The 26,850-nt window shown below is 42.8% G+C and overlaps 1 protein-coding gene across 9 annotated transcripts; it reads right to left on the reverse strand.

The window, feature by feature from the left end:
• Positions 1-51: 51 nt before the first annotated feature.
• On the reverse strand, positions 52-24,918 carry LOC114221850 (zinc finger protein 717-like). 9 transcript variants are annotated; one of them, XM_088020162.1, is made up of 7 exons: positions 24,889-24,918; positions 21,975-22,158; positions 21,653-21,805; positions 9,539-9,683; positions 6,361-6,453; positions 3,897-4,191; positions 52-404 (listed from the first exon to the last, which is right to left on the reverse strand). In XM_088020162.1, exons 3-7 carry the CDS (start codon positions 21,665-21,667, stop codon positions 401-403), a joined length of 552 nt encoding a protein of 183 aa, XP_087876288.1. In that variant the 5' UTR covers positions 21,668-21,805; positions 21,975-22,158; positions 24,889-24,918; the 3' UTR covers positions 52-400. The 9 variants fall into 9 exon arrangements, 8 of the variants coding, with proteins under 8 accessions (XP_087876288.1, XP_087876287.1, XP_087876290.1 ...); XM_088020161.1 differs by having other exon boundaries at positions 52-462; XR_015767145.1 differs by lacking the exon at positions 52-404 and adding an exon at positions 5,485-5,629 and having other exon boundaries at positions 4,126-4,191.
• Between the last annotated feature and the right edge of the window lie 1,932 nt (positions 24,919-26,850).

The following is a 26,850-nucleotide window of genomic DNA, read 5'->3' on the forward strand; positions in this document are numbered from 1 at the left end:
GCATGACAATGGAAGCAGTTCAGCTAAGCCCATGATTAGATATACTTTTGTAGCTTCAGCTGGTTCACAATAAAGAAACAGGACACATGATTACTCCAACAGGTGAATAAAGCCTTTGGCAAAATCCAACACCTATTTGCGTAAAAAAAAATAAATCTAGGAATAGAAGGTAACTTCTTTTATGCTTAGCGGTAAAGTGAAGCATTTCAGGTACATTCAAATATGAGTCACCATGTTAAAGTTCTGGATAGCAAAACAGGACCAGAGAAAAAAGACTGGAATCTTCCCCAACCCTGCTCACAACCACAGGGATATCTGCCAAAGAAGAAGAAAGAAAATCCTTGCTGCTCGGCCTTGCAATCTCCCTCCAGGCTCTTTCCTTGGAAACCCAAAGATTGTGTCAGCTGGAAAAGGAGAAATATAACCCCATCATCACGAAGTCAGGCAACCAACGGTGGGTTCCTAGCAGAGACAAAAAACAAAAAACCATAGCTGGTAGAGTCACTGACCATAAGGTGTAGGCAGAGACAGATGAGCTAAAAGAAATTGTTCAGTCTTAAAGATCAATCTAGACAACATACCACGGAGCCAGGACTACCTAGGTTTGAAAATAAAACTCCTTCTCCTTCCCAGCTTCTCCAGGCAGAAAAAAAAGATCCCTAAAGTATGAAATGACTTTTGGCTAAAGATCACACTCAGGACACTATCAGCAAAATGGAGCCTCAGTAAATCTCAGACCAAGGATGTTGCTAACCCTGAGACTCTTAAGAGTGTGCCCTGTCAATCCTCACAATAGATGATAAATAGGGCTTTTACAAATCTTAGGGCCATTGTCCCCACATCACTCTCAGTTTGAGGCAGAGTGGATCCTGTTCCAGAAGTATGGGGATGACTTCCGTCTAATGGAGTGGATTATAATTTAATATATCAAAAATCCAAAAACTTCTTAAAGGGAATTAAATCCATTTGAATAAAGGGTTTAGAGACAGTTCAAATGAAGAGAGTCCTCTGGGCAGGAAATACAACTGAGGAGACTAGTTAGTAAAAAAAAAAAAAAAATCAGGGTATGTCCTGTAGAAGAGAGATGACTGAGTGCAGAAGTCTTTGGAAGTCATTCCCAGAACCACGGCATCCTAATCAAGGAACTGATGGGGGCCCTGCTAGATTTCAGAGTTTCTGTGGACCACAGATGGCTAAGTGCCTCCCAATTCCCCTCCCCTTTGAGTGGACTGAGTCTCCCATCTCCATGCTACACTGTGTGTTGTGTGCAGGGCACCTAAGTGCTCACTTCAGGTCACATGGCTTCAGATTAAGAGCAACCACACAGAAGGGACTGTGCCCAAACAGACTATGTGCACCTGGTCCTGATACAGATGATGAGGTCCTAGATTTTGCCAAGCAGCTTTCTAAATTGGAATCCTTTGAGTGTTATAGTTTGCACGTGTAAGTGATGTGAACTCTGTGGCCAGAAAGTGGATAGTGTCCTACTGTATTTTCCAAAGATGGCCACGCTACTATGTCCCATCCCACATACTCTTTTGTAAGATGCCTTTACATCAAGAGGTGGAGTCTATTACTCCACCCCTTACAATCTTCAGGGCCCTATAACTACCCTGAATAGAAAAATTCACAATTGACACTGTGCTATTTACCAGGCATAGTATTGCCAAATGTCCCCCTTAGAGGCAAAATCACCCCAAGCAGAGAAGATATGGTCTATAGTCTTCAAAAATTTTTCTCCAATACAGTATCTGTCATTTCTATCTGAAATTTTTTATCCACACTACCGGATAGTTTTCCCTTCACGAAAAATTCACTGATAAACACAAAGTTGGACATTTTGTTGAAAATTTGGACACATTAAAGATATTTATAAGGTTTTACTTTATTCTCAGTGTTCAATGAGGTGTCTCTGGCCAATAATGGCATTCCTGCATTTATTAAATTTCTTTCTTCCTATGATTTCTTTGATTTTTTTCCATCCATTGATTTGGGAGTGAACTTAAGTTCTTTCCTATGTGAATCTCCTACACAATGACTGGTAACTTCTCAGAGAAGCCTACCTCAAATTCATAAAGTGAACTGGCTACAATGGACTCACAGTGTTGTAAATAGGTTACACATAGAAGGGTTCAACAGGGAATGTTTCTCACTCAGGTAAGTACAAGTGAAGATTTTTGAGGTGGAGTTGGGAAGATCTCTGCCCTCCCCAATCAATCCTTTCTGCCTTAAGTCATGGTTGCCATCTATGGCTCCAAAGACAAACCTGCGGGTAATCTGCACTTCAGGAGCACAAGGAATGAAAAATCAGCAAACGCAAGTAAGTTTTTTGGGGCCAGACACGGAAATAATGTTCATAATTTGTGTTCATGATCTCTTGGCCATAGCTCAATTACACACTTCCACCCACAGTAAAGGGAGGCTGAGACATGCAGGCTAACTGTGTGCCCAACACAAAGAGAAAGTGAGTTTGGGTATACATATAGCCAGTCTCTGCCCCACATGACTTCTCCCCAGTGTGAGTTCTCTGATGTTTGCTGAGGTGTGATTTCTGACAGAAGGTTTTCCCACATTCATTACACTCATAGGGTTTCTCTCCTGTGTGAGTTCTCTGGTGCACAGTCAGGGCTGACTTCTGGTAGAAAGTTTTCCTACATTCTTTACATACATAGCGTTTCTCTCCTGTGTGAGTTCTCTGATGTCTATTGAGAGTTGACTTCTCACAAAAGGTCTTCCAACATTCATTACATTTATAAGGTTTCTCACCTGTGTGAGTTCTCTGGTGTACAGTGAGTTTTGATTTCTGGTAGAAAGTCTTCCCACATTCCTTACATTCATAGGGTTTCTCACCTGTGTGAAGTCTCAGATGCACAGTGAGCTTTGGCTTTACACAGAAAGATTTCCCACATTCGTTACATTTATAAGGTTTGTCTCTTGTGTGAGTTCTCCGATGTACAGTAAGAGCTGGGCGATGGCCAAAGGATTTCCCACATTCTTTACATTCATAAGGTCTCTCTCCTGTGTGAGTTCTCTGATGTGCAATGAGAACTGACTTCTTATGGAAGGTTTTACCACAATCATTGCATTCATGATGTGTCTCTCTATTGTGAATCCTTTGATGTACAGTGAGGGCTGACTTCTGGTAAAAGGATTTCCTACACTCATTACATTCATAGGGTTTCTCTCCTGTGTGTGTTCTCAGATGTACAGTGAGTTTGGTTTTCACAGAGAAGGATTTCCCACATTCATAACATTCATACGGTTTTTCTCCTGTGTGGGTTCTCTGATGAACAGTTAGGTGTGACTTATGGCAGAAAGATTTCTCACATTCGATACATGCATAGGGTTTCTCCCCTGTATGAGTTCTCCGATGTATTGTAAGAACTGTTTTACTGATGAAGGTTTTCTCACACTCACTGCATTTATAGGGTTTCTCTCCTGTGTGTATTTTCTGATGTTTACTGAGATTAGACTTTTTGTAGAAAGTTTTGCCACATACATCACATTCAAAAGTTTTCTCTCCTAACTGAGTTCTTGAAAGTGGAGTGAGGTGTAATTTCTTGCTGAAATTATCCCCACTTTGATTACATTTATGGTGTTGCTCCTTGAAATCAGCTCTATGAAGATTCGACTGTGTTGTTTTCACACAAAAAGTGTTCTCCCATTCCTTACATCTACAGTGACCCTCCCCTATGTGAGTTCTCTCTTGGGCAATGAGAGCTGACTTGTCACAGGCTCTCCAATATTCATCATATTTATAGGCAGGCTCTCCCATGTGAGTACGGCTATGTGTAAAGAAGGTTGCCTCCTTGTTGAAGCCCTTCCCTTGCCCACCAAATTCAAAAGGTGGCTGCAAAATTTGATCCTTCTGATGAAAACTACAATGCTCGCCATACCTGAGGGGTTTCCCAGTTGTATTATGGTCCTCAGGCTTCTCTCCAACATGCATCTCATCAGGCTCACCAGGGAGAAACATGTTCTGACACACATTAAACTCCTCTAGCTTCATTCCTGAACAGTTTCCATTATTTATAATCAGGTTTGAAAGGTAGATTGCACTCAAATTAAATGGTTTTCCCAAGTTGGTTCTCTCCTTAGTTGACATTTTGTCATTGGCAAATCCAACTTGCCACACATGTCTGCTCTGATGCTCCTGGTGGGTCTCAATCAGTCCATCTGCAGTCTGGACATCTAAAATTAGACAAAGTAACCATATCTGTGAACCACATCTAAGCATTTTTTTATGGAATGTTTGTATAAGAATGAAGCAGTTTCTTTCCATCACAGTAGGATACGAATTGTGAAGAATCAATAATGGATATGATTATGATAAGCATATGATTTTTCTTTCTAATGAATTGATGTAACAAATTACACGAATAGATTCTCTAATATCAAATCATGGTTTTAGTTGTCGGTTTTGCTTTTTTAAGTTTCTTTTCTCCTTTTTGGATCCATGAGGAAATATTCGGTCACAATATTCACCTCTTCCCTAGCCACGGATTTTGGCTGAATTCTTTCATCTGCCATTTGTGTTCCTGTTCTATTTCCTGTTTTCTCTCCTAATAACTCCTTGTACTTGGCCTTTTCTCATCACTCAGCTTTGAAGATGACAAGATCCTCCTGGATCGGCTACTTTAGGATGCAGTAGAGGACCATTTGTCTGTCACCTAAGTGGGGATATTGCTTAGGAAAAGGATTTGCACCCACGTTTATTTTTTTACTCCTCTCTGGGGGGTGCCTATGAGCACCTGTGGAGTTTCTCAAAGGCATCCTCTCTCTTTCTCCATGCTAGGCAAAGACAGCTTTCTCCTAATTCCTAATGAAATCCTACATCCCTGGCTTCTCACAACCATAACAGGTACAGGAAACTGGTTCATCACTTTGTGCAACTCCTCCCTGCTAGTCTAAAAGATTTAGGTTGGGCGCCTGGGTGCCTCAGTCGGTTAGGCATCTGCCTTCAGCTCAGGTCATGATCCCGGGGTCCTGGGATCAAGCCCTACATCAGGCCCCCTGCTCAGTGGTGAGTCTGCTTTTCCCTCACCCTCTGTGATTGCTTTCGCTCTCACTCTCTCTCAAATAAATAAAAATTTTAAAAATTTAAAAATTAAAAAAATAAAAGATTTAGGTTCCACAACCCAGACTATGCCCACCATCATTGAAAAACCTTTCTAGCTCCTACTTAGATTAAAAAAAAAAAAAAAATCCCTGGCATTCTCACCCCACTTCATGATACAACAATCCCTACTTGGTAATTCACTGCTTCTGAAGACTTCTATCTTGCACTTCAGAGTTTCAGTTGTCTTTGAGTTCCACTGAAACTGGAGTCCCACACATTTCTCAGTCTTTTTTCTTTTCTAACAATGATTTCCACAAGAGAAGGTAAACATGCTAACTTCAGATTCCAATCCCAAAGTTTGAGTCCCCCATCCTGAAACTCTTCATCCTATTAGCTCTGGACCCACAATCTCTAGTTTCTCATACCATGTCACAAACCACCTCTTTCCATGCTGAAGAATTTGCTGGGTCCTCCTCAGTTTCATGATCTCTGATGTCGTAGTTCACGAGATTTCCACCAGGACTTCTTCTCTCATGTTCTTAATAATTCCAGAGGCCACCTCCTCTAATCCTGGCAGTTTAGGGTTAAGAATTTCCCAATTTACATCTCCAGTATGGTGATGGACATCTATCCCCTACTCTAGATTTTGTATGCACTCATATATGACATGTGGAAATGGAAAGTAGTCATCTCAATTTAAGCTCTACCAATGTAAATACTTAATCGCCCTAAAACTGCCTTGAGAACCCTTCAAATGATAATACACCACAATTTTCTCTCTCTTGTCCTCATTAAATATACTTTAGGGTTCTTACTTCACTACTTAACATATATGTTTGTTTCATTTTCCTTCTCAAGAAACTTCAAGTTCCATAAAAAGGACATTTTTTTGATTACTGTTGTTATCTGCATAAGAAAATGACCACTGCCTAAAATTTTCCAATTAACATACTGAAAGAATAAACAAATGTATGAATAAATGCCTTAAAGCAAACAGTCCTTGAAAATGGACAAGAGGAAAACATTAAGAATCTAGAGAAAGTAACAAACCAAAAAAAAAAAAAAAATGCCAAGAGATGCAGCTAGGTATTGGATTTTGGGTAAGTCTAAGAAAATAGAAGGTGATTAAAAAAAGGGGACATTTGTGTGTGAGAGCCATATTTTGAGAGTGAAGAATGCATGAGTCTGACACATGCAGACTCACTGTCCTAAGGTCTGGACCTGGGAAAAAACAGCCCAGCACGGCTACCATCTGCTGTGCTCCCCTCATCCCAGAGCCTGCCCAGTATGCACGAACTGACCTGGGAGGCTCTGGGCTGGGGCTTCCTCTACAGTCCACGGCTCTGCTCCTTGCTCCAACTTGACAATCACCTCAGGTTTGGTAATGCAGTGCCCTGTGGATCAGAAATACAGTGGGACTTTTAACAAACTGCTTAAGTTTCAAGGCCTTTGAAGAATGACAAGAGCACAGCCGCAAGAACTGTACAACAGAGGGCCGGTGTGAACCTCTGGTTGGAGGGTGAACACTCTGGTTGGAGGGGTGAACACTCTGGTTGGAGGGGTGAACCTCTGGTTGGAGGGGTGAACACTCTGGTTGGAGGGGTGAACCTCTGGTTGGAGGTGTGAACCTCTGATTGGAGGGGTGAACACTCTCGTTGGAGGGGTGAACACTGGTTGGATGGGTGAACACTCTGGTTGGATGGGTGAACACTCTGGTTGGAGGGTGAACACTCTGGTTGGAGGGGTGAACACTCTGCTTGGAGGGGTGAACACTCTGCTTGGAGGGGTGAACACTCTGGTTGGAGGGGTGAACTTCTGGTTGGAGGGTGAACACTCTGGTTGGAGGGGTGAACACTCTGCTTGGAGGGGTGAACACTCTGGTTGGAGGGGTGAACTTCTGGTTGGAGGGTGAACACTCTGGTTGGAGGGGTGAACACTCTGATTGGAGGGGTGAACACTCTGGTTGGAGGGGTGAACGTCTGGTTGGAGGGTGAACACTCTGGTTGGAGGGGTGAACACTCTGATTGGAGGGGTGAACACTCTGGTTGGAGGGTGAACACTCTGGTTGGGGGGTGAACACTCTGGTTGGAGGGTGAACACTCTGGTTGGAGGTGTGAACCTCTGGTTGGAGGGTGAACACTCTGGTTGGAGGGGTGAACACTCTGCTTGGAGGGGTGAACACTCTGCTTGGAGGGGTGAACTTCTGGTTGGAGGGTGAACACTCTGGTTGGAGGGGTGAACACTCTGCTTGGAGGGGTGAACACTCTGCTTGGAGGGGTGAACGTCTGGTTGGAGGGTGAACACTCGGGTTGGAGGGGTGAACACTCTGGAGGGGTGAACACTCTGGTTGGAGGGTGAACACTCTGGTTGGAGGGGTGAACACTCTGGCTGGAGGGTGAACACTCTGCTTGGAGGGGTGAACACTCTGCTTGGAGGGGTGAACACTCTGCTTGGAGGGGTGAACACTCTGGTTGGAGGGGTGAACGTCTGGTTGGAGGGTGAACACTCTGGTTGGAGGGGTGAACACTCTGATTGGAGGGGTGAACACTCTGGTTGGAGGGTGAACACTCTGGTTGGGGGGTGAACACTCTGGTTGGAGGGTGAACACTCTGGTTGGAGGGGTGAACACTCTGCTTGGAGGGGTGAACACTCTGCTTGGAGGGGTGAACACTCTGGTTGGAGGGGTGAACTTCTGGTTGGAGGGTGAACACTCTGGTTGGAGGGGTGAACACTCTGGTTGGAGGGTGAACACTCTGGTTGGAGGGGTGAACACTCTGCTTGGAGGGGTGAACACTCTGGTTGGAGGGGTGAACTTCTGGTTGGAGGGTGAACACTCTGGTTGGAGGGGTGAACACTCTGATTGGAGGGGTGAACACTCTGGTTGGAGGGTGAACACTCTGGTTGGAGGGGTGAACACTCTGGTTGGAGGGTGAACACTCTGGTTGGAGGGGTGAACACTCTGATTGGAGGGGTGAACACTCTGCTTGGAGGGGTGAACACTCTGGTTGGAGGGGTGAACGTCTGGTTGGAGGGTGAACACTCTGGTTGGAGGGGTGAACACTCTGATTGGAGGGGTGAACACTCTGGTTGGAGGGTGAACACTCCGGTTGGAGGGGTGAACACTCCGGTTGGAGGGTGAACACTCTGGTTGGAGGGGTGAACACTCTGCTTGGAGGGGTGAACACTCTGCTTGGAGGGGTGAACACTCTGGTTGGAGGGGTGAACTTCTGGTTGGAGGGTGAACACTCTGGTTGGAGGGGTGAACACTCTGATTGGAGGGGTGAACACTCTGGTTGGAGGGTGAACACTCTGGTTGGAGGGGTGAACACTCTGGTTGGAGGGTGAACACTCTGGTTGGAGGGGTGAACACTCTGATTGGAGGGGTGAACACTCTGCTTGGAGGGGTGAACACTCTGGTTGGAGGGGTGAACACTCTGGTTGGAGGGTGAACACTCTGGTTGGAGGGTGAACACTCTGGTTGGAGGGGTGAACACTCTGATTGGAGGGGTGAACACTCTGGTTGGAGGGGTGAACACTCTGCTTGGAGGATGAACACTCTGGTTGGAGGGGTGAACACTCTGATTGGAGGGGTGAACACTCTGCTTGGAGGGGTGAACACTCTGCTTGGAGGGGTGAACCTCTGGTTGGAGGGGTGAACACTCTGGTTGGAGGGGTGAACCTCTGGTTGGAGGGGTGAACACTCTGGTTGGAGGGGTGAACACTCTGGTTGGAGGGGTGAACCTCTGGTTGGAGGGTGAACACTCTGGTTGGAGGGGTGAACCTCTGGTTGGAAGGGTGAACACTCTGGTTGGAGGGTGAACACTCTGGTTGGAGGTGTGAACCTCTGGTTGGAGGGTGAACACTCTGGTTGGAGGGTGAACACTCTGGTTGGAGGGTGAACACTCTGGTTGGAGGGGTGAACCTCTGGTTGGAGGGGTGAGCCTCTGATTGGAGGGGTGAACCTCTGGTTGGAGGGTGAACACTCTGGTTGGAGGGTGAACACTCTGGTTGGAGGGTGAACACTCTGGTTGGAGGGGTGAACCTCTGGTTGGAGGTGTGAGCCTCTGATTGGAGGGGTGAACCTCTGGTTGGAGGTGTGAACCTCTGATTGGAGGGGTGAACACTCTCGTTGGAGGGGTGAACACTGGTTGGATGGGTGAACACTCTGGTTGGATGGGTGAACACTCTTGTTTGAGGGTGAACACTCTGGGTGGAGGGTGAACACTCTGGTTGGAGGGGTGAACACTCTGATTGGAGGGGTGAACACTCTGCTTGGAGGCGTGAACACTCTGGTTGGAGGGGTGAACCTCTGGTTGGAGGGGTGTACACTCTGCTTGGAGGGGTGAACACTCTGGTTGGAGGGGTGAACCTCTGGTTGGAGGGTGAACACTCTGGGCCTCGAATCTTAAACCCAAGTAGCATTTAACTTCATGAACAGTTGCACATTTGCCAATGAAGAAAAAAACTGCTCACACTTACAAGGACACTTCCACTCACCCAGTGACACCAGGCTACTGTACGTCTCCAGCATCACAACCCTGTACAGGGTACGCTGAGCATCGTCCAGGTCCTGCCACTCCTCCCAGGAGAAGTTCACAGCCACATCCTCAAATGACACCAACTCCTGTAATGACACATGTCTCAATTCAAGGCATCAGCCTGGATCAGAACAGAGTCTGGGAGTTCATTCTCTTCTGTGTGTTTTGTCTTGTACAATATACACCATGGTTTGTACTCTGTACTGTGGGGTAAAGTGATACCACAGTAGAAATTTCCTACTTCTGTGTTAATTCATTTGTTTCTAAAAATACTATCATAAAGTTTCTCTTATACCTTGAACTGTCCTTGTTGCTGGAGATGGAAAGACAAATAAAATTCTGCTCCTCAGCATGTATGATCTGGTAATGGAGGCATATGTATAAAGACATACTTGAAATACTGCACTAGATAAACCAGGTTAAACACACGTTTAACGTAGACTAGAGTAATAAAGGGGAAAACAGCTGTCCTTTGTACTATCCAGTTACACTTCACTGAAGAGCCAAACATGTTAGCTGTTCCATGTGAACCCCATGTTCTCACAAATATGAGGCTATAACAGAAGTCACAAGAGCAAGACGAACACATTCTACATTAACAGAAGCACAAACAGTGCCATGTCGAAGTGACTGCTCCTGGGCTGTGGTGAGAGATAAAGGCAGTAAAGGTATTTAAGGAACTGATTATAGTGGTTCTGCAGTTAAATATTTGACCGAACTCCAAAAGAACAAATGTGATGTACTCACATTGTCTTTTGTTTTTACAAATTAAAAGCATGTAAAAGGCATCCTAATATTTCCTCCATATATCCCAAAGGGTTGCTTATATCTACCCCAGGGTAAGCACCTCCCACTTCCTACACCACAGGGTGTATATAGTGAGGGGCCCATAAAAAGAGGTAAGTTATGTGACCAGATTTGAATTTTAATAGTCATCCCCTAGAAGGAAAATGGGGAGAGCTTAAGAGAGTCAGAGGGGACAAACCTGAGGTGAAAGGATATAGAGCAATAAGATTACAGAATAGGGAACTAATCCTAAAAAGAAAAAAGAAAAGAAAAAGCAGGAACAGAATTTGGCACTAATTTGCTCTGAGAAGGATGAAGGAGGAGTTTTCCTACCAGGCTGTCCGAACAACCAGCCAGACAGATATGAGTGCTGTAAGGTGGAACTGGAAAAGAGGACACAGGCGTGCACTGGGCACAAAAGACACAGATCTTGGACACAGCATGTTTGAAGTTTCTGTGGTCAGGTATGTAGGGATATCAAAATGGCAACTGGTTATATGACCTAGATCTCAGGAGAAATCTAAGTTGAAGATAAAGATTTGGGAAGCTGCAGAATTTTAGCAGTAGCTGACTGAAGCCACCAAGTGAATGAAAGAGCTCAAAGAGAAACCTAAGAGATTGAAAGGAGAAAAGGAACAGGTACCATGTTTTAGGAATACCAATATTTACTGACACAGAAAGAGACCATGACACAGAGAAAGAATTTCTAATGATTAGTCTAGGAATAGAAATAACCCCCATATTAAGAAATCTATTAAGACATGTCATCATAGTCATATTTCTGAAAAGCCCTATGATCATTTAAATAAACACTGAGCAGGTATCTACAAAATAACCTCCCATTTGTAATAACCATCAACAAAAGAGGATTTAGAGGATGCATCCTTAAAATGATACAATGTAAATGTCTCACCCCAAAGCCAGCATCACACTTAATGAGGAACCACTGGCATATAAGGATGCTCTACAACCACAGTTATTCAAAAATTTACAAGTGATAATAGTCAATGCAATTAGAGATAAAATATAGTGAAAATGGTCATGATTTACATATATTTTACCTAGAAAACCCAAGAATCCTATGACATATTCTATATAAAAAAAGAATTTTCTATAAGAAAATTTTATAAATTACCAGACTATAAAAAATATGTAAAAACATGTACATCAAGTTCATATACAAAAAAACATTCAAACTATAACAACAACAACAAAAAGCAGAATACATATCAACCCATTAACAGAAAACATACCAAACCATGGCAGGGGAAAAAATATGAAGGATACAAAAAGAACTAACAAAGGAAAAGACACACCATATTCATGAATAGGAAGGATCTACATCAAAAACATCAATTCTCCCAAAATCAGTAAATTAATATAATTCATCCTAATAACACATTCTTAGATACACAAAAGATAATTTAAAAGTTCATATAGAAAATTTGGCAAGAATTTGACAAGAGGTGGGGCAACTCAGACAAAGAAACCCGAGAAGCAGCACAGCAGGCCCCACCCAAGAAGACAGACTGAAAGAACACGTGGACTACAACTTTATGGATCCCACACGACTGTAAAACTCCAGCAGCAGGGGAAAATAGTATATTGCACTACAGGTGTTTTCTCATGATTCATTTATCTTTCAGTCTAACATTTTCCATTTCTTTTTTTTTTAACTTTTTCCCATTTCAACTAGATTCTTGTTTTACCAACTTATATTCTTAAGTCACTTTTTACCTTTTATTTTTTACATCTACACTTTACAGACATATGCTTCATTTTAGTCCTTTTTTCACTCTATTCAATTTTATTTCATTATATAAATATATATGTTATATATATTTATAGGCAATATAAATATATAGGCAATATATAGGCAATATATTATATATAAATATATATGTACATGTATACACACACACACACACACACACACACATATATATATAAGTTTTGCTTTCTTTGCAATTTTGAGATGTAGTGTCTTCTAACACACAGACCAAAATTCGATCAGGAACAAGTAGATCGCTCTGCTTTGTCCACCCTGCAAGTTTATAGTCTCTCCCCACCCCTTTTTTATTGTTTTGTTTCGTTTTGGTTTTGTTTGCTTTTCCATGATGGCTTCTGACCACTTTGGATTTTTCTAGGGTGTATTTTGCTTGGATCATCGTTGTTATTTTGGACTCTGTTCATTCGCTCACCCAGCCTTCTCTGTACAAAATGACTAGAAGTAGGAATTCACAACAAAAGAAAGAACCAGAGGCAATGTTCTCTGCCACAGAGCTAATCGATATGGATATAAGATGTCAGAGATGGAATTCAGAATAGCAATTATAAAGTTAATAGCTAGGCTTGAAAAAAGCACAAATGACAATGCAGAAATCTAAGTGCAGAAATGAGATCTAATCAGGCCAAACTTAAAAATGCTATGAGTAATATGCAGTCTAAATTGGTTGCTCAAACAGCTAGGGTAAATGAGGCAGGAGAGACTAAGTCATCTAGAAGACAGGCTGATGGAAAGGAAGGGAGTTGAGGAAAAGAGAGAAAGAAAACTCAGAGCCCATGAAGAAAGGCTTTGAGCAATTAATGATGCCCTGAAACGAACCAATGTCAGAATTACTGCGGTGCCTGAGTGGGAGGGAAGAGAAAGAGGGACAGAAGGTATATTTAAGCAAATCATAGCTGGGAACTACCCTAATCTGAGGAAGGAAACAAGTATTCATATCCAAGAGGCAGAGAGGACCCCTTCCAAAATCAAAAAAATTGATCAACACCCCAACATGTAATAGTGAAGCTTGCATATCCTAGAAAAAAAGAAGCTATCCTGTGAGCAGCTAGGGACAGCAGGTTCCTTACATATGGAGAGAGGAACATCAGAATAACATCAGACCACTCCACAGAAACCTGGCAAGCCAGAAAGTGCTGGTATGAGATAGTCAGGGTACTAAATGAGAAGAACATGTAGCCAAGAATTCATTATCTAGCAAGGCTGTCATTCAGAATGTAAGGAGAGATAAAGAGCTTCCAGGACAAACAGAAACTAAAAGATTATGTGACCACCAAGCCAGCCCTGCAAGAAATATTAAGGGGGATCCTGTAAGTGAAGACAGACCCCAAGAGTACCACAGACCAGAAAGTAACAGAGACACTCTACAGAAACAGGGACTTTACAGGCAATACAATGGCACTAAATATTTTTCAATAGTTACTCTGAATGTAAATGGGCTAAATGTTCCAATCAAAAGACAAAGGTATCAGATTGGATAAAAAAGCAAAAACCATCCATATACTGTCTAGAAGAGTCTCATTTTAGACCTAAAGATACCTCCAGACTGAAAATGAGGGCGTGGAAAACCATTTACCAAACTAACAGACCTTAAAAGAAAGCTGGGGTAGCAATTCTCCTACCAGACAAATTAGATTTTAAACCGAAGATATAGTAGTAAGAGATGAAGAGGGACACTATATCATATTCAACAAGAAGATCGAACAACTGGAAATATCTAAGTCCCAACAAGGGAGCAGCCAATTATATAAACCAATTAATAACCAAATCAAACAGACATATTGATAATATATTAATAGGAGACATCAACACCCCACTCATAGCAATGGACAAATCATCTAAGCAAAAGATCAATAAAGAAACAAGAGCTTTGAATGACAAACTGGACCAGATGGACTTCACAGATATATATGGAACATTCCATCCTAAAACAAGAAAACAGTCATTCTTCTCAAGTGCACATAGAACTTTCTCCAGAATACATCACATACTAGGTCACAAATCAGGTCTCAACCGATACGAAAAGACTGAGCGTATTCCCTGCATGTTTTCAGACCACAGTGCTTTGAAACTGAAACTCAATCACAAGAAGAAAGTTGTAAGGAAATCAAACATTTGGAGGTTAACGAGCATCCTGCTAAAGAATGAATGGGTCAATCAGGAAATCAAAGAATTTAAAAAACTCATGGAAACTAATGAGAATAAAAACACATCGGTTCAAAACCTTTGGGATACAGCAAAGGTGGTCCCAAGAGGCAAGTACATTGCAATACAAACCTCTCAAAAAAAATGAAATCTCGAATACACAAGTTAACCTTACACCTAAAGGACCTGAAGAACAGCAAATAAAGCCTAAACCAAGCAGGAGAAGAGATATAATAAAGATTAGAGCAGAAATCAACAAAACAGAAACTAGAAGTGGAACACATCAATGAAACTAGAAGATGGTTCTTTGAAAGAATTAGTAAGATCGATAAACCTCTGGCCAGAATTATCCAAAAGAAAAGAGTAAGGGCCCAAATTAATAAAATCATGAATGAAAGGCAAGAGATCATGACCAACAGCAAGGAAATACAGACAATTTTAAGAATGTGTTAGGAGCAATTATATGCCAACAAATTAGGCAATCTGGAAGGAAAGGATGCATTCCTGGAAACTTATAAACTACCAAGACTGAAACAGGAAAAAATAGAAAATCTGAAGAGACCCATAACCAGGAAGGAAACTGAAGCATAATCAAAAATCCTCCAACAAACAGGAGTCCAGGGCCAGATGGCTTCCCACGGGAATTCTACCAACCATTTAAAGAAGAATACCTATGAAACTGTTTCAAAATATAGAAATGGAAGGAAAACTTCCAAACTCTTTCTATGAGGCCAGCATTACCTTGATCCCAAAACCAGAGAAAGACACCATCAAAAAGGAGAATTACAGACCGATTGTCCTGATGAACATGGATGCCAAAATACTCAACAAGATACCAGCCAACAGGATCCAACAGTACATTAAAAGGATTATTCACCACATCCAGGTGGGATTTATTCCTGGGCTGCAAGGTTAATTCAACATCCACATATCAATGTGATAGATCACATTAATAAAACAAAAGACAAGAACCTTATGATTGTCTCAATAGATGCAGAAAAAGCATTTGACAAAATACAGCATCCTTTCCTGATTAAAACTCTCCACAGTGTAGGGATAGAAGGAACATACCTCAATATCATAAAAGCCATCTATGAAAAGCCCACAGCGGATAGCATTCTCACTGGGGAAAAACTGAGAGCTTTTCCCTTAAGGTCAAGAACACGAAAGGGATGCCCACTTTCACCCCTATTGTTCAACATAGTAGTGGAAGTCCTAGCTTCAGCAATCAGACAACAAAAAGAAAAGGTATTCAAATTAGCAAAGAAGTCAAACTCTCTCTCTTCACTGATGACATGATACTTTATGTGGAAAACCCAAAAGACTCCACCCCCAAATTACTAGAACTCATATAGCAATTCAGCAATGTGGCAGGATACAAAATCAATGCACAGAAATAAAAGCTGCTTTTCTATACACTAACAATGTAACTGTAGAAAGAGAAATTAAGGAATTGATTCCATTCACAATAGCAACAAAAACCAAAAGATACCTAGGAATAAATTAACCAAAGAGGTAAAGGATCTATACTCTAGAAACTACAGAACACTTATGAAAGAAATTGAGGAAGACAAAAAAAGATGGAAAACCTTTCCATGCTCATGGATTGGAAGAATAAACACTGTGAAAATATCTATCCTGCCCAGAGCAATTTACACTTTCAATGCCATCCCTATTAAAATACCACTGGCATTTTTCAAAGAGCTGGAACAAACAATCCTAAAATTTGTATGGAACCAGAAAAGACCCCAAATTGCCAAGGGAATGATGAAAAAGAAAAATAAAGCTGGGGGCATCATGTTGCCTGACTTCAAGCTATATTACCATCATGTTGCCTGACTTCAAGCTGTGATCACCAAGACAGCATGGTATTGGCACAAAAACAGACACGGAGACCAACAGAACAGAACAGAGACTCCAGAAATGGACCCTCAACTCTGTGGTCAACTAATCTTTGATAAATCAGAAAAAAAATTCCAATGGAAAAAAGACAGCCTCTTCAATAAGTGGTGCTGGGAAAACTGGACAGCTACATATAGAAGAATGAACCATACACAAAGATAAATTAAAAATGGATGAAAGATCTCAATGTGAGAATCCATCAAAATCCTAGAGGAGAACATAGGCAGTAACCTCTTCGACATGGGCTGCAGCAACTTCTTGCAAGACATGTCTCCAAAGGCAAGGGAAACAAAAGCGAAAATGAACTTTTGGGACTTCATCAAGATAAAAATCTTCTGCACAGCAAAGGAAACAGCCAACAAAACTAAGAGGCAACCCACGGAATGGGAGAAGATATTTGCAAATGACACTACAGATAAAGGGCTGATACCCAATATCTATAAAGAACTTCTCAAACTCAGCACTCAAAAAACAAATAACCCACTCAAAAAACGGGCAGAAGACATGAACAGACACTTCTCCAAAAAAGACATACAAATGGCCAACAGACACATGAAAAAGAGCTCCACATCACTTGTCATCAGGGAAATACAAGTCAAAACCACAATGAGATACCACCTTACACCAGTTAGAATGGCTAAAATTAACAAGATGGGGAACAACAAATGTTGGCGAGGATGCAGAGAAAGGGGAACCCTCTTATACTGTTGGTAGGAATGCAAGTTGGTGCAGCCACTCTGGAAAACAGTACGGAGGTTCCTCAGGATGTTAAAAACAGAGCTACCCTAGGACCCAGCAACTGCACTACTAGGTATTTACCCCAAATATACAAATGTAGTGAAAAGAAGGGGCACACGCACACCCCAATGTTCATAGCAGTAATGTCCACAATAGCCAAACTGTGGAAGGAGCCAAGATGTCCTTCAACAGATGAATGGATAAAGAAGATTTGTTTCATATATACAATGGAATATTATTCAGCCATCAGAAAGGATGAATACCTGCCATTTACATCAACGTGGATGGAACTGGAGGGTATTATGCTAAGTGAAATAAGTGAAGCAGAGAAAGACAAATATCATATGGTTTCACTCATATGTGGAATATAAGAATAGTACAAAGGATCATAGGGGAAGGTAGGGAAAACTGAATGGGAAGAAATCAGAGAGGGAGACAAACCATGAGAAACTCCTGACTCCAGGAAACAAAAGGGTTGTGGAAAGGGAGGTGGGAAGGGGATGGGGTAACTGGGTGATGGGCATTAAGGAGGTGTGATCAGCACTGGGTGTTATACTCAACCGTTTAATCATTGAACACCAAATCAAAAACTAATGATATATTATATGTTGGCTATTGAATTTAATTAAAAAAAAAGAAAGATGGAGTGCCTGGGTGGCTCAGTCCGTTAAGTGTCTGCTTTCAGCTCTGGTCATGATCCCAGGGTCCCAGGATCGAGCCCTGTCTCGGGCTCCCTGCTCAGCAGGGGGCCTCCTTCTCCCTCTCCCTCTGCTCCCCTGCTCCTGCTCTCTCTCTCAATAAAATCTTAAAAAAAAAAGAAAGAAAATTGGGCAAGAATAAAAAGAGTATGGTACGTTATGCTTCTGTTCACCAAAATTTAGTGTCCCTTCCTTATTAGTCAGCTCTGGCTGCCATAACAAATACCCTACACTGAAAGGATTAAAAGGAAAATTTCTTTTCTCAGATTTCTGTAGGCTAGGATGTCTAAATCAAGGTGTCAGTCAATTCCATTCCCAGTGCAGACTATCTTCCTGGCTTACAGATGGTCACCCTCTTGCTGTGTCTTCTCACAGTGGGGAGGTAAAGATCCCTCCTCTTCCTCTTCTCATAAGGCCAGCAATCCTATCAGATTAGGGCCCCACCTTTCAGACTTCATTTAATAATAATAACTTTCTAAAGGCTTGATCTCCAAATACAGTCACATTGACAGTTAGGGCTGGCCTTCAGCATATAAATTCTGGGGGTATACAATTTAATCCATAGCACTCCCTGTGGTGCCCCTCTCTGCAGAAGGATTAACATGCCTTTGAGGTGGAACTCACATAAGCAGATCTGTGTTCCTCCATTTACCTTGCCTTGACCGATAATATGTGAATGGACATAACACATGTCACTTCTAAGTAGAAGCTGTAAGAGCCAGGCTTAGATCCCCATATTCTCCCTCTGTGAGAGGACCAACAATGTTACAGTTTAAAAACAAAACAACAACAAGAAAAAAAAAAAAAACACAACTCCTCTGTCTGGAACACTGAATAAAGCAGAAAGGAGAAAAAACAAAGCCGACCCATGATGAATAGGTAGTATGAATAAGAAAGAAACCTTTCTTGTGGGCCTAATTGATAATGAATGGGCACCAAAACCAGACAGAAACAAATACCAACAACAACAGCAACAGCAGTGCAAAGAAACTGGGAAGGGGGTGATCTACGCTACCAGGGGCTAAACGGCAGATCACAGTGTTACTTACAATAACCGTTACTTATGTAGGCAGTGTTACTGAAGTAACGTGAGTGGTATGTACTAAGTCAAATAATGTTTACCTCATGGGCTTAAAGCTTTAGAAAAAGAGGTGGGAGGGGCGCCTGGGTGGCTCAGATGGTTAAGCATATATGCCTTTGGCTCAGGTCATGATCCCAGCGTCCTGGGATGGAGCCCCATGTCTGGCTCCTGGCTCGGCAGGGAGCCTGCTTCTCCCTCTGCCTCTCCCCCTGCTCGTGCTCTCTCTCTCTCTCTCTCTCTCTCTCTCTATCTCTGTGTCTCGAAGAATAAATAAAATTTAAAAAAAAAAAGAGGTGGGAAAACATTATTAGTAGTAAATATCAGCTACTAGTCACTGCCTTTAGTAAAGTACTATAGGAAAGTGATGAGCTCAGGGGGAAATAAACAGTCCAGTTTGCAGGGATGAAAGAAAAGTGAGAAATACTAGAAATCTGGGAACATGTAGCACTGAAAAACTTTCTAAGTATTTCCCATTTTAACTGTTATTAAGGCTGAAAAAATTGTCTCTTCCAGTTCTTACAGAAAAAAATACGAGAAATGCTTTGAGAGTCAAGAGTAATTAAATTCAACTTCATGGGAGTAACAAATATAAGTTATGACCACAACATGCTATGACACAACTGAACCTTGAAGACACCATGTTAACTAAAATAGTCAGTCGCAGGAAGGTGAATACTGCATGGCTTCACTTATAGAGGCTCAATTCATGGACACAGAAAATAAAACCGTCGTTGCCAAAGGCTGAGTTAGAGGGGATAGGCTGTTGGTATTTAATGAGTAGAGCAACATTTGGGAAAGATGAAAAATTTCTGGAGATCTTCACAACAATATGAAGATAACTAATGAAATTGAACTGTACTCTTAAAAATGGTCAGAATGAAAACAATGGATCATGGATCACCACATCAAAAACTAATGATGTATCGTATGGTGACTAACATAATAAAATAAAATTAAAAAAAAAAAAGTCAGAATGGCCAATTTGTAGTTATGTATATTTTATCAAAATTTTAAAGTTAACCAACTTTTCACCAATTTCTAGTCCAAAATGACTTATGTTGATGCATACATCCATTTCTCCCTACTCATTTCAAGAGATTAGCAGAAATAGCAGAAAATTAAATATTCTTTAACAGCACTGAACACATGACAGGTCATTTTTGAACTCGCAATTCATAATTCTATGATAATAAAAACTATAAATAAAAATCACTGAAAATTTTATACAAATAAAAAGACAAAAATTATCAAAATCTGTGCTCCTTGCTTTTATACTTTTGCCTGTCTTCACCTTAAACCTTATTCCAATATATCTAATTCCTTAGTGCTTTCTCCAGCTGGACTCTTCAAGCAGCCCCCACACATGTGGCTAGCAGCACAGCTCAAGAGGGACTGAACCTGATCAACAAGCAAACACATCATTCTTCAGGTTCGGCCAAGAATGACAATACTAATGTAAAACAGAAAGTTCCTTACTTGTGAGCACCGATGCAGATATTAGGTAAAATCGAAAGAACAAAAGTAGCAGGACTTCACATTAAATGAGATTACACCTGAGAGGGAGGGAGGGAGCCAGGAGAAATCCCATTTGAGTCACTGGATAAATGGAGGAAGTATCATACATGAGGGAAGAAAGGAAGATGTGCTTTTCACATAGGACTCGCTCAGTTTGAGGTGTCTTCTGGGTGGCTACAAAAGAAGCACTCACCAGGGAGCTGAACCTGTGGTCGAAAGGCTAGGGACGAGGTCCAAGCTGGAGAGAGGAACTGTCAAGACTGTCAAACCACAGGGGGCCAAATAATTCAAGAAAAGCCATATAGTATGAAAATGGGGCCCAGATCGGAACATTTGGATGAGCTACCTTCAGGAGAGGAAATAAACAAATCACCAGGGAGGCTAACAGGCTAACACCATAAAAGCTAACAGACAAGAATGTCCAGGAGAAAATCCTGGACAGTAGTTTTACTACAGCAGAAGATTCAAGGAAGGCAAAGCCTACAGTCATTGAACCAAACTATAATCTGGGTTGATATGTAGGTTGTGGTTATTTCTCCACTTAGAAGATGTGAATTAAGACAACACTGAGTAGGTTAGAGTGCAAATGAGTTGTAGAACTATTTGTCAGAAAATACAACTTTGAACAGTCGGATGCACAACCTACACAGACAGACTGGCTGAGAGAAACATGTAGAGAGTTATTTATTTATTTATTTATTTTAATATTTTATTTATTTGACAGAGAGAGAGAGGGAGGGAACACAAGCAAGGGGAGCTGCAGAGGGAGAGGGAGAAGCAGGCTCTCCACTGTGCAGGGAGCCCGATGTGGGGCTCGATCCCATGACCTGAGCCGAAGGCAGACGCTAAACCAACTGAGCCACCCAGGCGCCCGTGGAGAGTTATTTAAAGACCTTCAGTCCATTCAGTCCTACAGAAATCCCAAGATTTGGATCAAATAGGGCCTTGGATCGTGGATTGAGTGGGGCCCTCCAAAAGCTGCCTGGGACACCATTTTAGCAAAGCTTATTAAGCGAGTTGTGTTTTAGGTAACCATCACCACTGCAGAGTGCTGCAAATGTTGATTTCCAGACTGGTAGCAAAACACCGTCCACTGCATCAATTTGCATGTCCCAAGAGAATGTGGCCTCTTCTAAGGGTCCTTTCTGAACAGGTAGCAACTGTGTGTGTCTTTTTGCCATGGCATCAGAAACACCAGAGACCAATCTGCACTCACCTTGGATGACTCTACGGTCATATAACCTGCCCATATCTACATGCCACCTTTATCAGGTCTATGTATATCTCCCTAAAGCTGCATTTTACTTATTTCTATTTTTCTATTTTAAAGTATAAGCCCTTCCTCATCAAGCTTATGAAGCCCCATGTAAAACAAGTTGAGGGATAAACAAACAAACAACTCACCAGAGATGTATTCATCTCCCACGGTTCTTGGAAACTCAGAGGACTCTGGAAAGATAGCTGGGAGAGAAGGCAAATGGACTAGGGTCATAACAGGATGGCTGTGGCTTGCTCCCAGATCCTGGATTCTCTTGTCTGAAATGCTCTACACATTAGCTAGAAAAGACAATTGAGAGAGAGAGAGAGCACCTTCTGTGGGACAAGAATATTTTACACCTTGAGAAAGGGCAGGAAAGACCCCATTGAAGGAGTACCCACAAGCCCATTAATTTACATATACAGTTTATTTTTAGTTAATCAAAACACCTATTTCCTACTGACTTACCAATAGTTAATAGTAAGGGGCGCCTGGGTGGCTCAGATGGTTAAGCGTCTGCCTTCGGCTCAGGTCATGATCCCAGGGTCCTGGGATCGAGTCCCGCATCGGGCTCCCTGCTCCTTGGGAGCCTGCTTCTCCCTCTGCCTCTCTCTCTCTCTGTCTCTGTCTCTCATGAATAAATAAATAAAATCTTTAAAAAAAATAGTTAATAGTAAGTATCAATTTAAGATTTTGAAGATGCTTATTTAAATAATGATTAACTATGTTCCTATTAACAGAGATATACACGCAGGGTTTCAAAGTAGTGTTTCCATGAGGACACCTGTGGTTTAAATACCCCATCTTCATAGAACGTATATACCCTGCAACCAACATTTTTGGCCCATGACTTTATAGGAAAACATATACATAAGGTACACGGTACATTTTGTTGTGGTGCACTGTTCCAGTAATGGTTCTCAATGACTTGCTTCCCTGTATTCATTTCCTCCAAAACTGACGTGGGCTTTGGCACTCGACCTGCTTTCATCAAAAGGAATTCAGCACATACAACCCAGACACAGGATGAAGAGTACTTTTCCACTAACATCTTGTGAAGAGGCCTGGGGTTAGCCTGATAGGGACAAATGGCTCAGCGAACAGCCAGCACCAACCACCAAAAAAGTAAATGAAGTCCTCTTCAACCAACCAACCTTAGTCATGGCACCATATGATTATGGCCTCTATTGTGAACCAGGCAACACTAGCACAGGAACTGATCAAGTAAACCTAGTCCCAAGTGCTGGGCCATAAGACTTCAAAAAAAATAAAATGACCGTTGTTTAAAGTCATTAAATGTGGGGCACCTGGGTGGCTCAGTTGGTTAAGTCTCTGCCTTCGGCTCAGGTCATGATCCCAGGGTCTGGGATCGAGTCCCACATTGGGCTTCTTGCTCTGCAGGGAGCCTGCTTCTCCCTCTGCCTGCCGCTCCCCCTGCTTGTGCTCTCTCTCTCTGACAAATAAATAAATTAATTAAAATCTTAAAAAATAAATAAAGTCATTAAATGTGGTTGGCCTGTTACCTAGCAAATGCTAAAGTGATACATTTAAACCCCCAAACTCAGTATGTTTTTACAAAAATTATATGGGGGAGAAAGTCTTGAATAACACACCAAGTACCATCAGCAGAAATTGACAACCACATACAGAACTTTTGAAGAGCATAAAGAATGCCCACTAGATGGATTTTAGTGAGTCTGCTGGAAGAGACCATGGGAATCATACAAAACTGTCTGCCTTTCAGAAGACTATGTCTTCACACCTTTACTTCATTACATGAGTCTGTTGATTACAGTTGGGCACATGCTGTGTTTTATTTACATTCTAAAAAAAATGGTTTAGAGAAGAAATGTGATGCAGTCTAATTTTCCCATTTTGCGCAATGAAAAATGGAAAAACAGGCTCCTGGCATTCCTGTAGAATTTTTTATTTTCACAGACCAGATTACTGGCATTGAGTGGGAAACACCTGTATTATAAATGCCTTGAGCAAAAGACATAAGATAGAGAAAGCATCAGGGAAAATGGGATAGGCATGTTTAAGGCAAGTTCTTCTAAGAAATGGTTGTTCTAAGTTGACCGCATTTATCAAAAATGATGGCAGAAACAAACGCGTTGTCGCTTAATTGTGGCAAAAGAGAGAACACTATCTAAAAGTCAGGATGCCTGATGTATGCGAGTCATGTGAGCCTGGCAGACCACTTATGTCCTCAAATCCATTTCCCCCCCATCCTTCTTACAAGGCAGAGATGCCCTGCAAACCCTTCCGAGCCACCAGGAAGAAGATTCAAGACAGAGGAGCATCAGCACATCTCCAGCCGTGTTAGGTGGAGAGCGTTCAGACAACAGCAACGATGAGGGGAGAATAAAGCAACGGGAGTGTCACGAACACAGGCAGCTGGCTTCCCTCAGCTGCAGCAGGTTACCCCTGCACCTCAGACCCCTCGGAGGAGTCACATTCCCGGGGCCTTTGCCCACCCGTCTCAGCCTGGCTCAGGTCTCCTGAAAGCAGGCCCAACCTTCCAGTAACACGCCGTCCCTGGTAACTTCTGCGGGAGGTGGAATCCCCCACACCTTGTTCACCCTGGGCAGAAGCATCAGTAACTGCCTGGCCATGCCAAGTTAGGGTCTTCTTCTTTCTGGGACTCTCCTGCCTCTGCTCTGAAGCGCGAGTGGGAGGGTGCAGGGGTAGTCGTGTTCCCGTTCACGGGGCGCCTCGCCTTCGTGCTTCCTAACAGCTACCTGCGTCCAGAGAAGACAAGACTGCCGTCCGGGGCCGGACCATCTCTCCTAGAACTAGCGGTCCCTGGAAACCAGGTCTTCCATCAACTTCTGTAAACGCAAGTGCTTGGCAGGCTGCGTAGTGGAGGGGACCTGACGCTTGGCCTGCTGAGGGGACTCCAAGAAACCCCGCAGACACAACTGCCTCCCGGCAAGACCCGGGCGCGCACGCCCTTCACAATGATTTCTACGGGAATCGGGGTCACTTCACTCTGCACCAAGACGCCCGCATCGGAGGTGAGCAAGAGGAACGTCCCAAAGCTTCCTGGCGCGGCCCCGGAGGCTTCGGTGGCAGAGCCGGAACGTGGACGCGGACCGTCTGCAGACCCACCCCGCCCCGCTGTCATCTTGCACTCCACCGCCCACTGCGCCAAGCTCCCCGAAGCACACGCCGGGTCCTCCACAGCGTGCCTTCTCGCAGCGAAGCGACCTCTGCAAGCACAGCCCGAGGCGGCCCTGCCAGCGCCCCTCGCCCCGCGCACCAAGCCCCGGTCCGTGGGTCGCACCTGCACGTCAGGTCCCGCCCCCGCCGAGTCCCCGCGCGCCGCAGGGCTCCCTTTCCACCTTCGCACCAACCTCCCGGGACACAAAAACCAACCCACCAGAGGCCGTGGCCGCAGCTGACGGAAACTTCCGGGCGGAAGAGGGGGCGGGTCCGCCCGTGCGCAGAAGGAACCCGGAAGACTCCCAGAGTCCTGTGCGGGAAGTCCTGCGGAATTCGAATTGTAGCGGGAGACTACATTTCCCACAAGCCTCTGCGCTCAGTCCTTTAGGAGCCGTGGGAGGTGATGTGTCCAGCTGCCCTGGATAGGGCTGTGATAGGTGAGAGTTGGTCTCTACCCACGTGACAATAACGGGGAATTCTGGTTCGTTATGAAATCTTGAAAGAGACATTGTAATTGGGAAAATTCTAATATGCGGGAAACATTCCATCGCATGAAATGTCAGCTTTAATTGTTAGTTGTAATAATGGTAGTGTGGTTGTAGAATGCACTCGGGTTTTTTTCCACTTGCATACTAAAACATGAAGTGAGATATCACAATGTCTGCATTTATTATAGAACTTTAAAAGCAGATATGGCAACGGTTTTTACTTTGTTAAATCAATATTATTAAAGTAGATCCTGGCGTTTGGGATGGTGAGCTCAGGTTCAACAAAAGACCACACGGGAAAGTGAAGTTTATTTACAGAAGTTTATTACTCACAGGTTGGAGGACCTATACCTCATGCTTCAAGGGGCCTCAAGACGAGGTCAAAACAGCGTGCAAGCAGAGCCAGTTCAGCAGAACCCGGAATACATGTCTTCATTAGGGTCCCCCCCCCCCGATGTGTGTGAAGTTCCAAAGCTAAAGCCAGGTGGGTCAATTCAAACCAAAAAGAGTGGAGTTTTGGTATGGTCCACGGGGGGCTTATCTAAGAGATCTACGAGGTGAAGGTTTTGGCAGGCAAGGGAAGGACTATCTAGGGAAGGACTAATGTCAGTCTGAGGTCCCAGCATGCCCCTTGGCCACACAAAATGGATGCAATGGCAGAAATATCATGGAGTAGTTCATCTAAACACTGGACAGCAGCACTCTATGAACCCATTAAGTAGATGCTAGTCCAAGTGCCTTCTTAGCACAATGGACATGTATCAGTCTCATAAATAGATGCTATTCTCACCCACTAACTTCTAAACCATCAAAGGATGATATTCCACTGTTGGAAAACCTGCTCTAGCATATATACAGGAATAAAATAATTGTGTCATAGAGTGGGTGCACTCCAAAACAGTGCAAATTTACATTTCCAGTGTCTGGTAATTACTTGCCCAGAAACTCCAATGATTTTTCCATTCATAAATCCACTTATCAGAATCTTTACTTATTTATTTTCCTGAGTTGGACTTGAACATGCACTTCCCTTTCCTGGTTTCTATGACACAAACAAACAAGTTCAACACACTGCTTTCTGCTGTCACTGCTGCACCTCTAGAAACAGGGATAGAACGGGTTTTTGTAATTGGGTTGATGTGGACTTTAGTGCTAGGGGTGGCGGTTGATTGTCTGGCCCATGACCTATCAGACCTATCTCTGGTTTTCCCTTTTCCTAAAATATGACCTCTGTTCAAATTCATGTATCTTTTCTGATCCTGCAGTTGCACCTCATTGGCTATATTATGCAGACCCAGGAAACTCAGCCTTTACTTTTCCATTCCCTTCTTTTCTCAGACTCTGGAGTCCCTAGCCTCCCTTCCTTGGTCTTCTGGATTCTACATTCCTCTCTTAAACACCTATTGGTGTGGTATTTGGAGATCCTTTAAATCCCTACCAAACATTCAAATGTTTGCTAATACATCAGTGAAGTTCTGGACCTGGGCTACTTGGTGTGAACTTTTAAGTTACTAATTCAATCTCTTCAGTTGTTTCAGATTCATTCACATTTTTGTTCTTGAATCAGTTTTGGTATTTTAGGTATTTTATGAATTTATCCATGTCATCTAAATTATCTAATTTAGTGGTGTACAATTGTTCATATAATTCCTTCTAAAACTGTTTAATTTTTGTAAGGTCTGTAGTAATGT

The sequence above is a fragment of the Eumetopias jubatus genome, unplaced genomic scaffold (assembly GCF_037043125.1).
Source record: "Eumetopias jubatus isolate StellerSeaLion01/CBP00866 unplaced genomic scaffold, mEumJub1_p1.0 scaffold_17, whole genome shotgun sequence".
Taxonomy (NCBI): domain Eukaryota; kingdom Metazoa; phylum Chordata; class Mammalia; order Carnivora; family Otariidae; genus Eumetopias; species Eumetopias jubatus.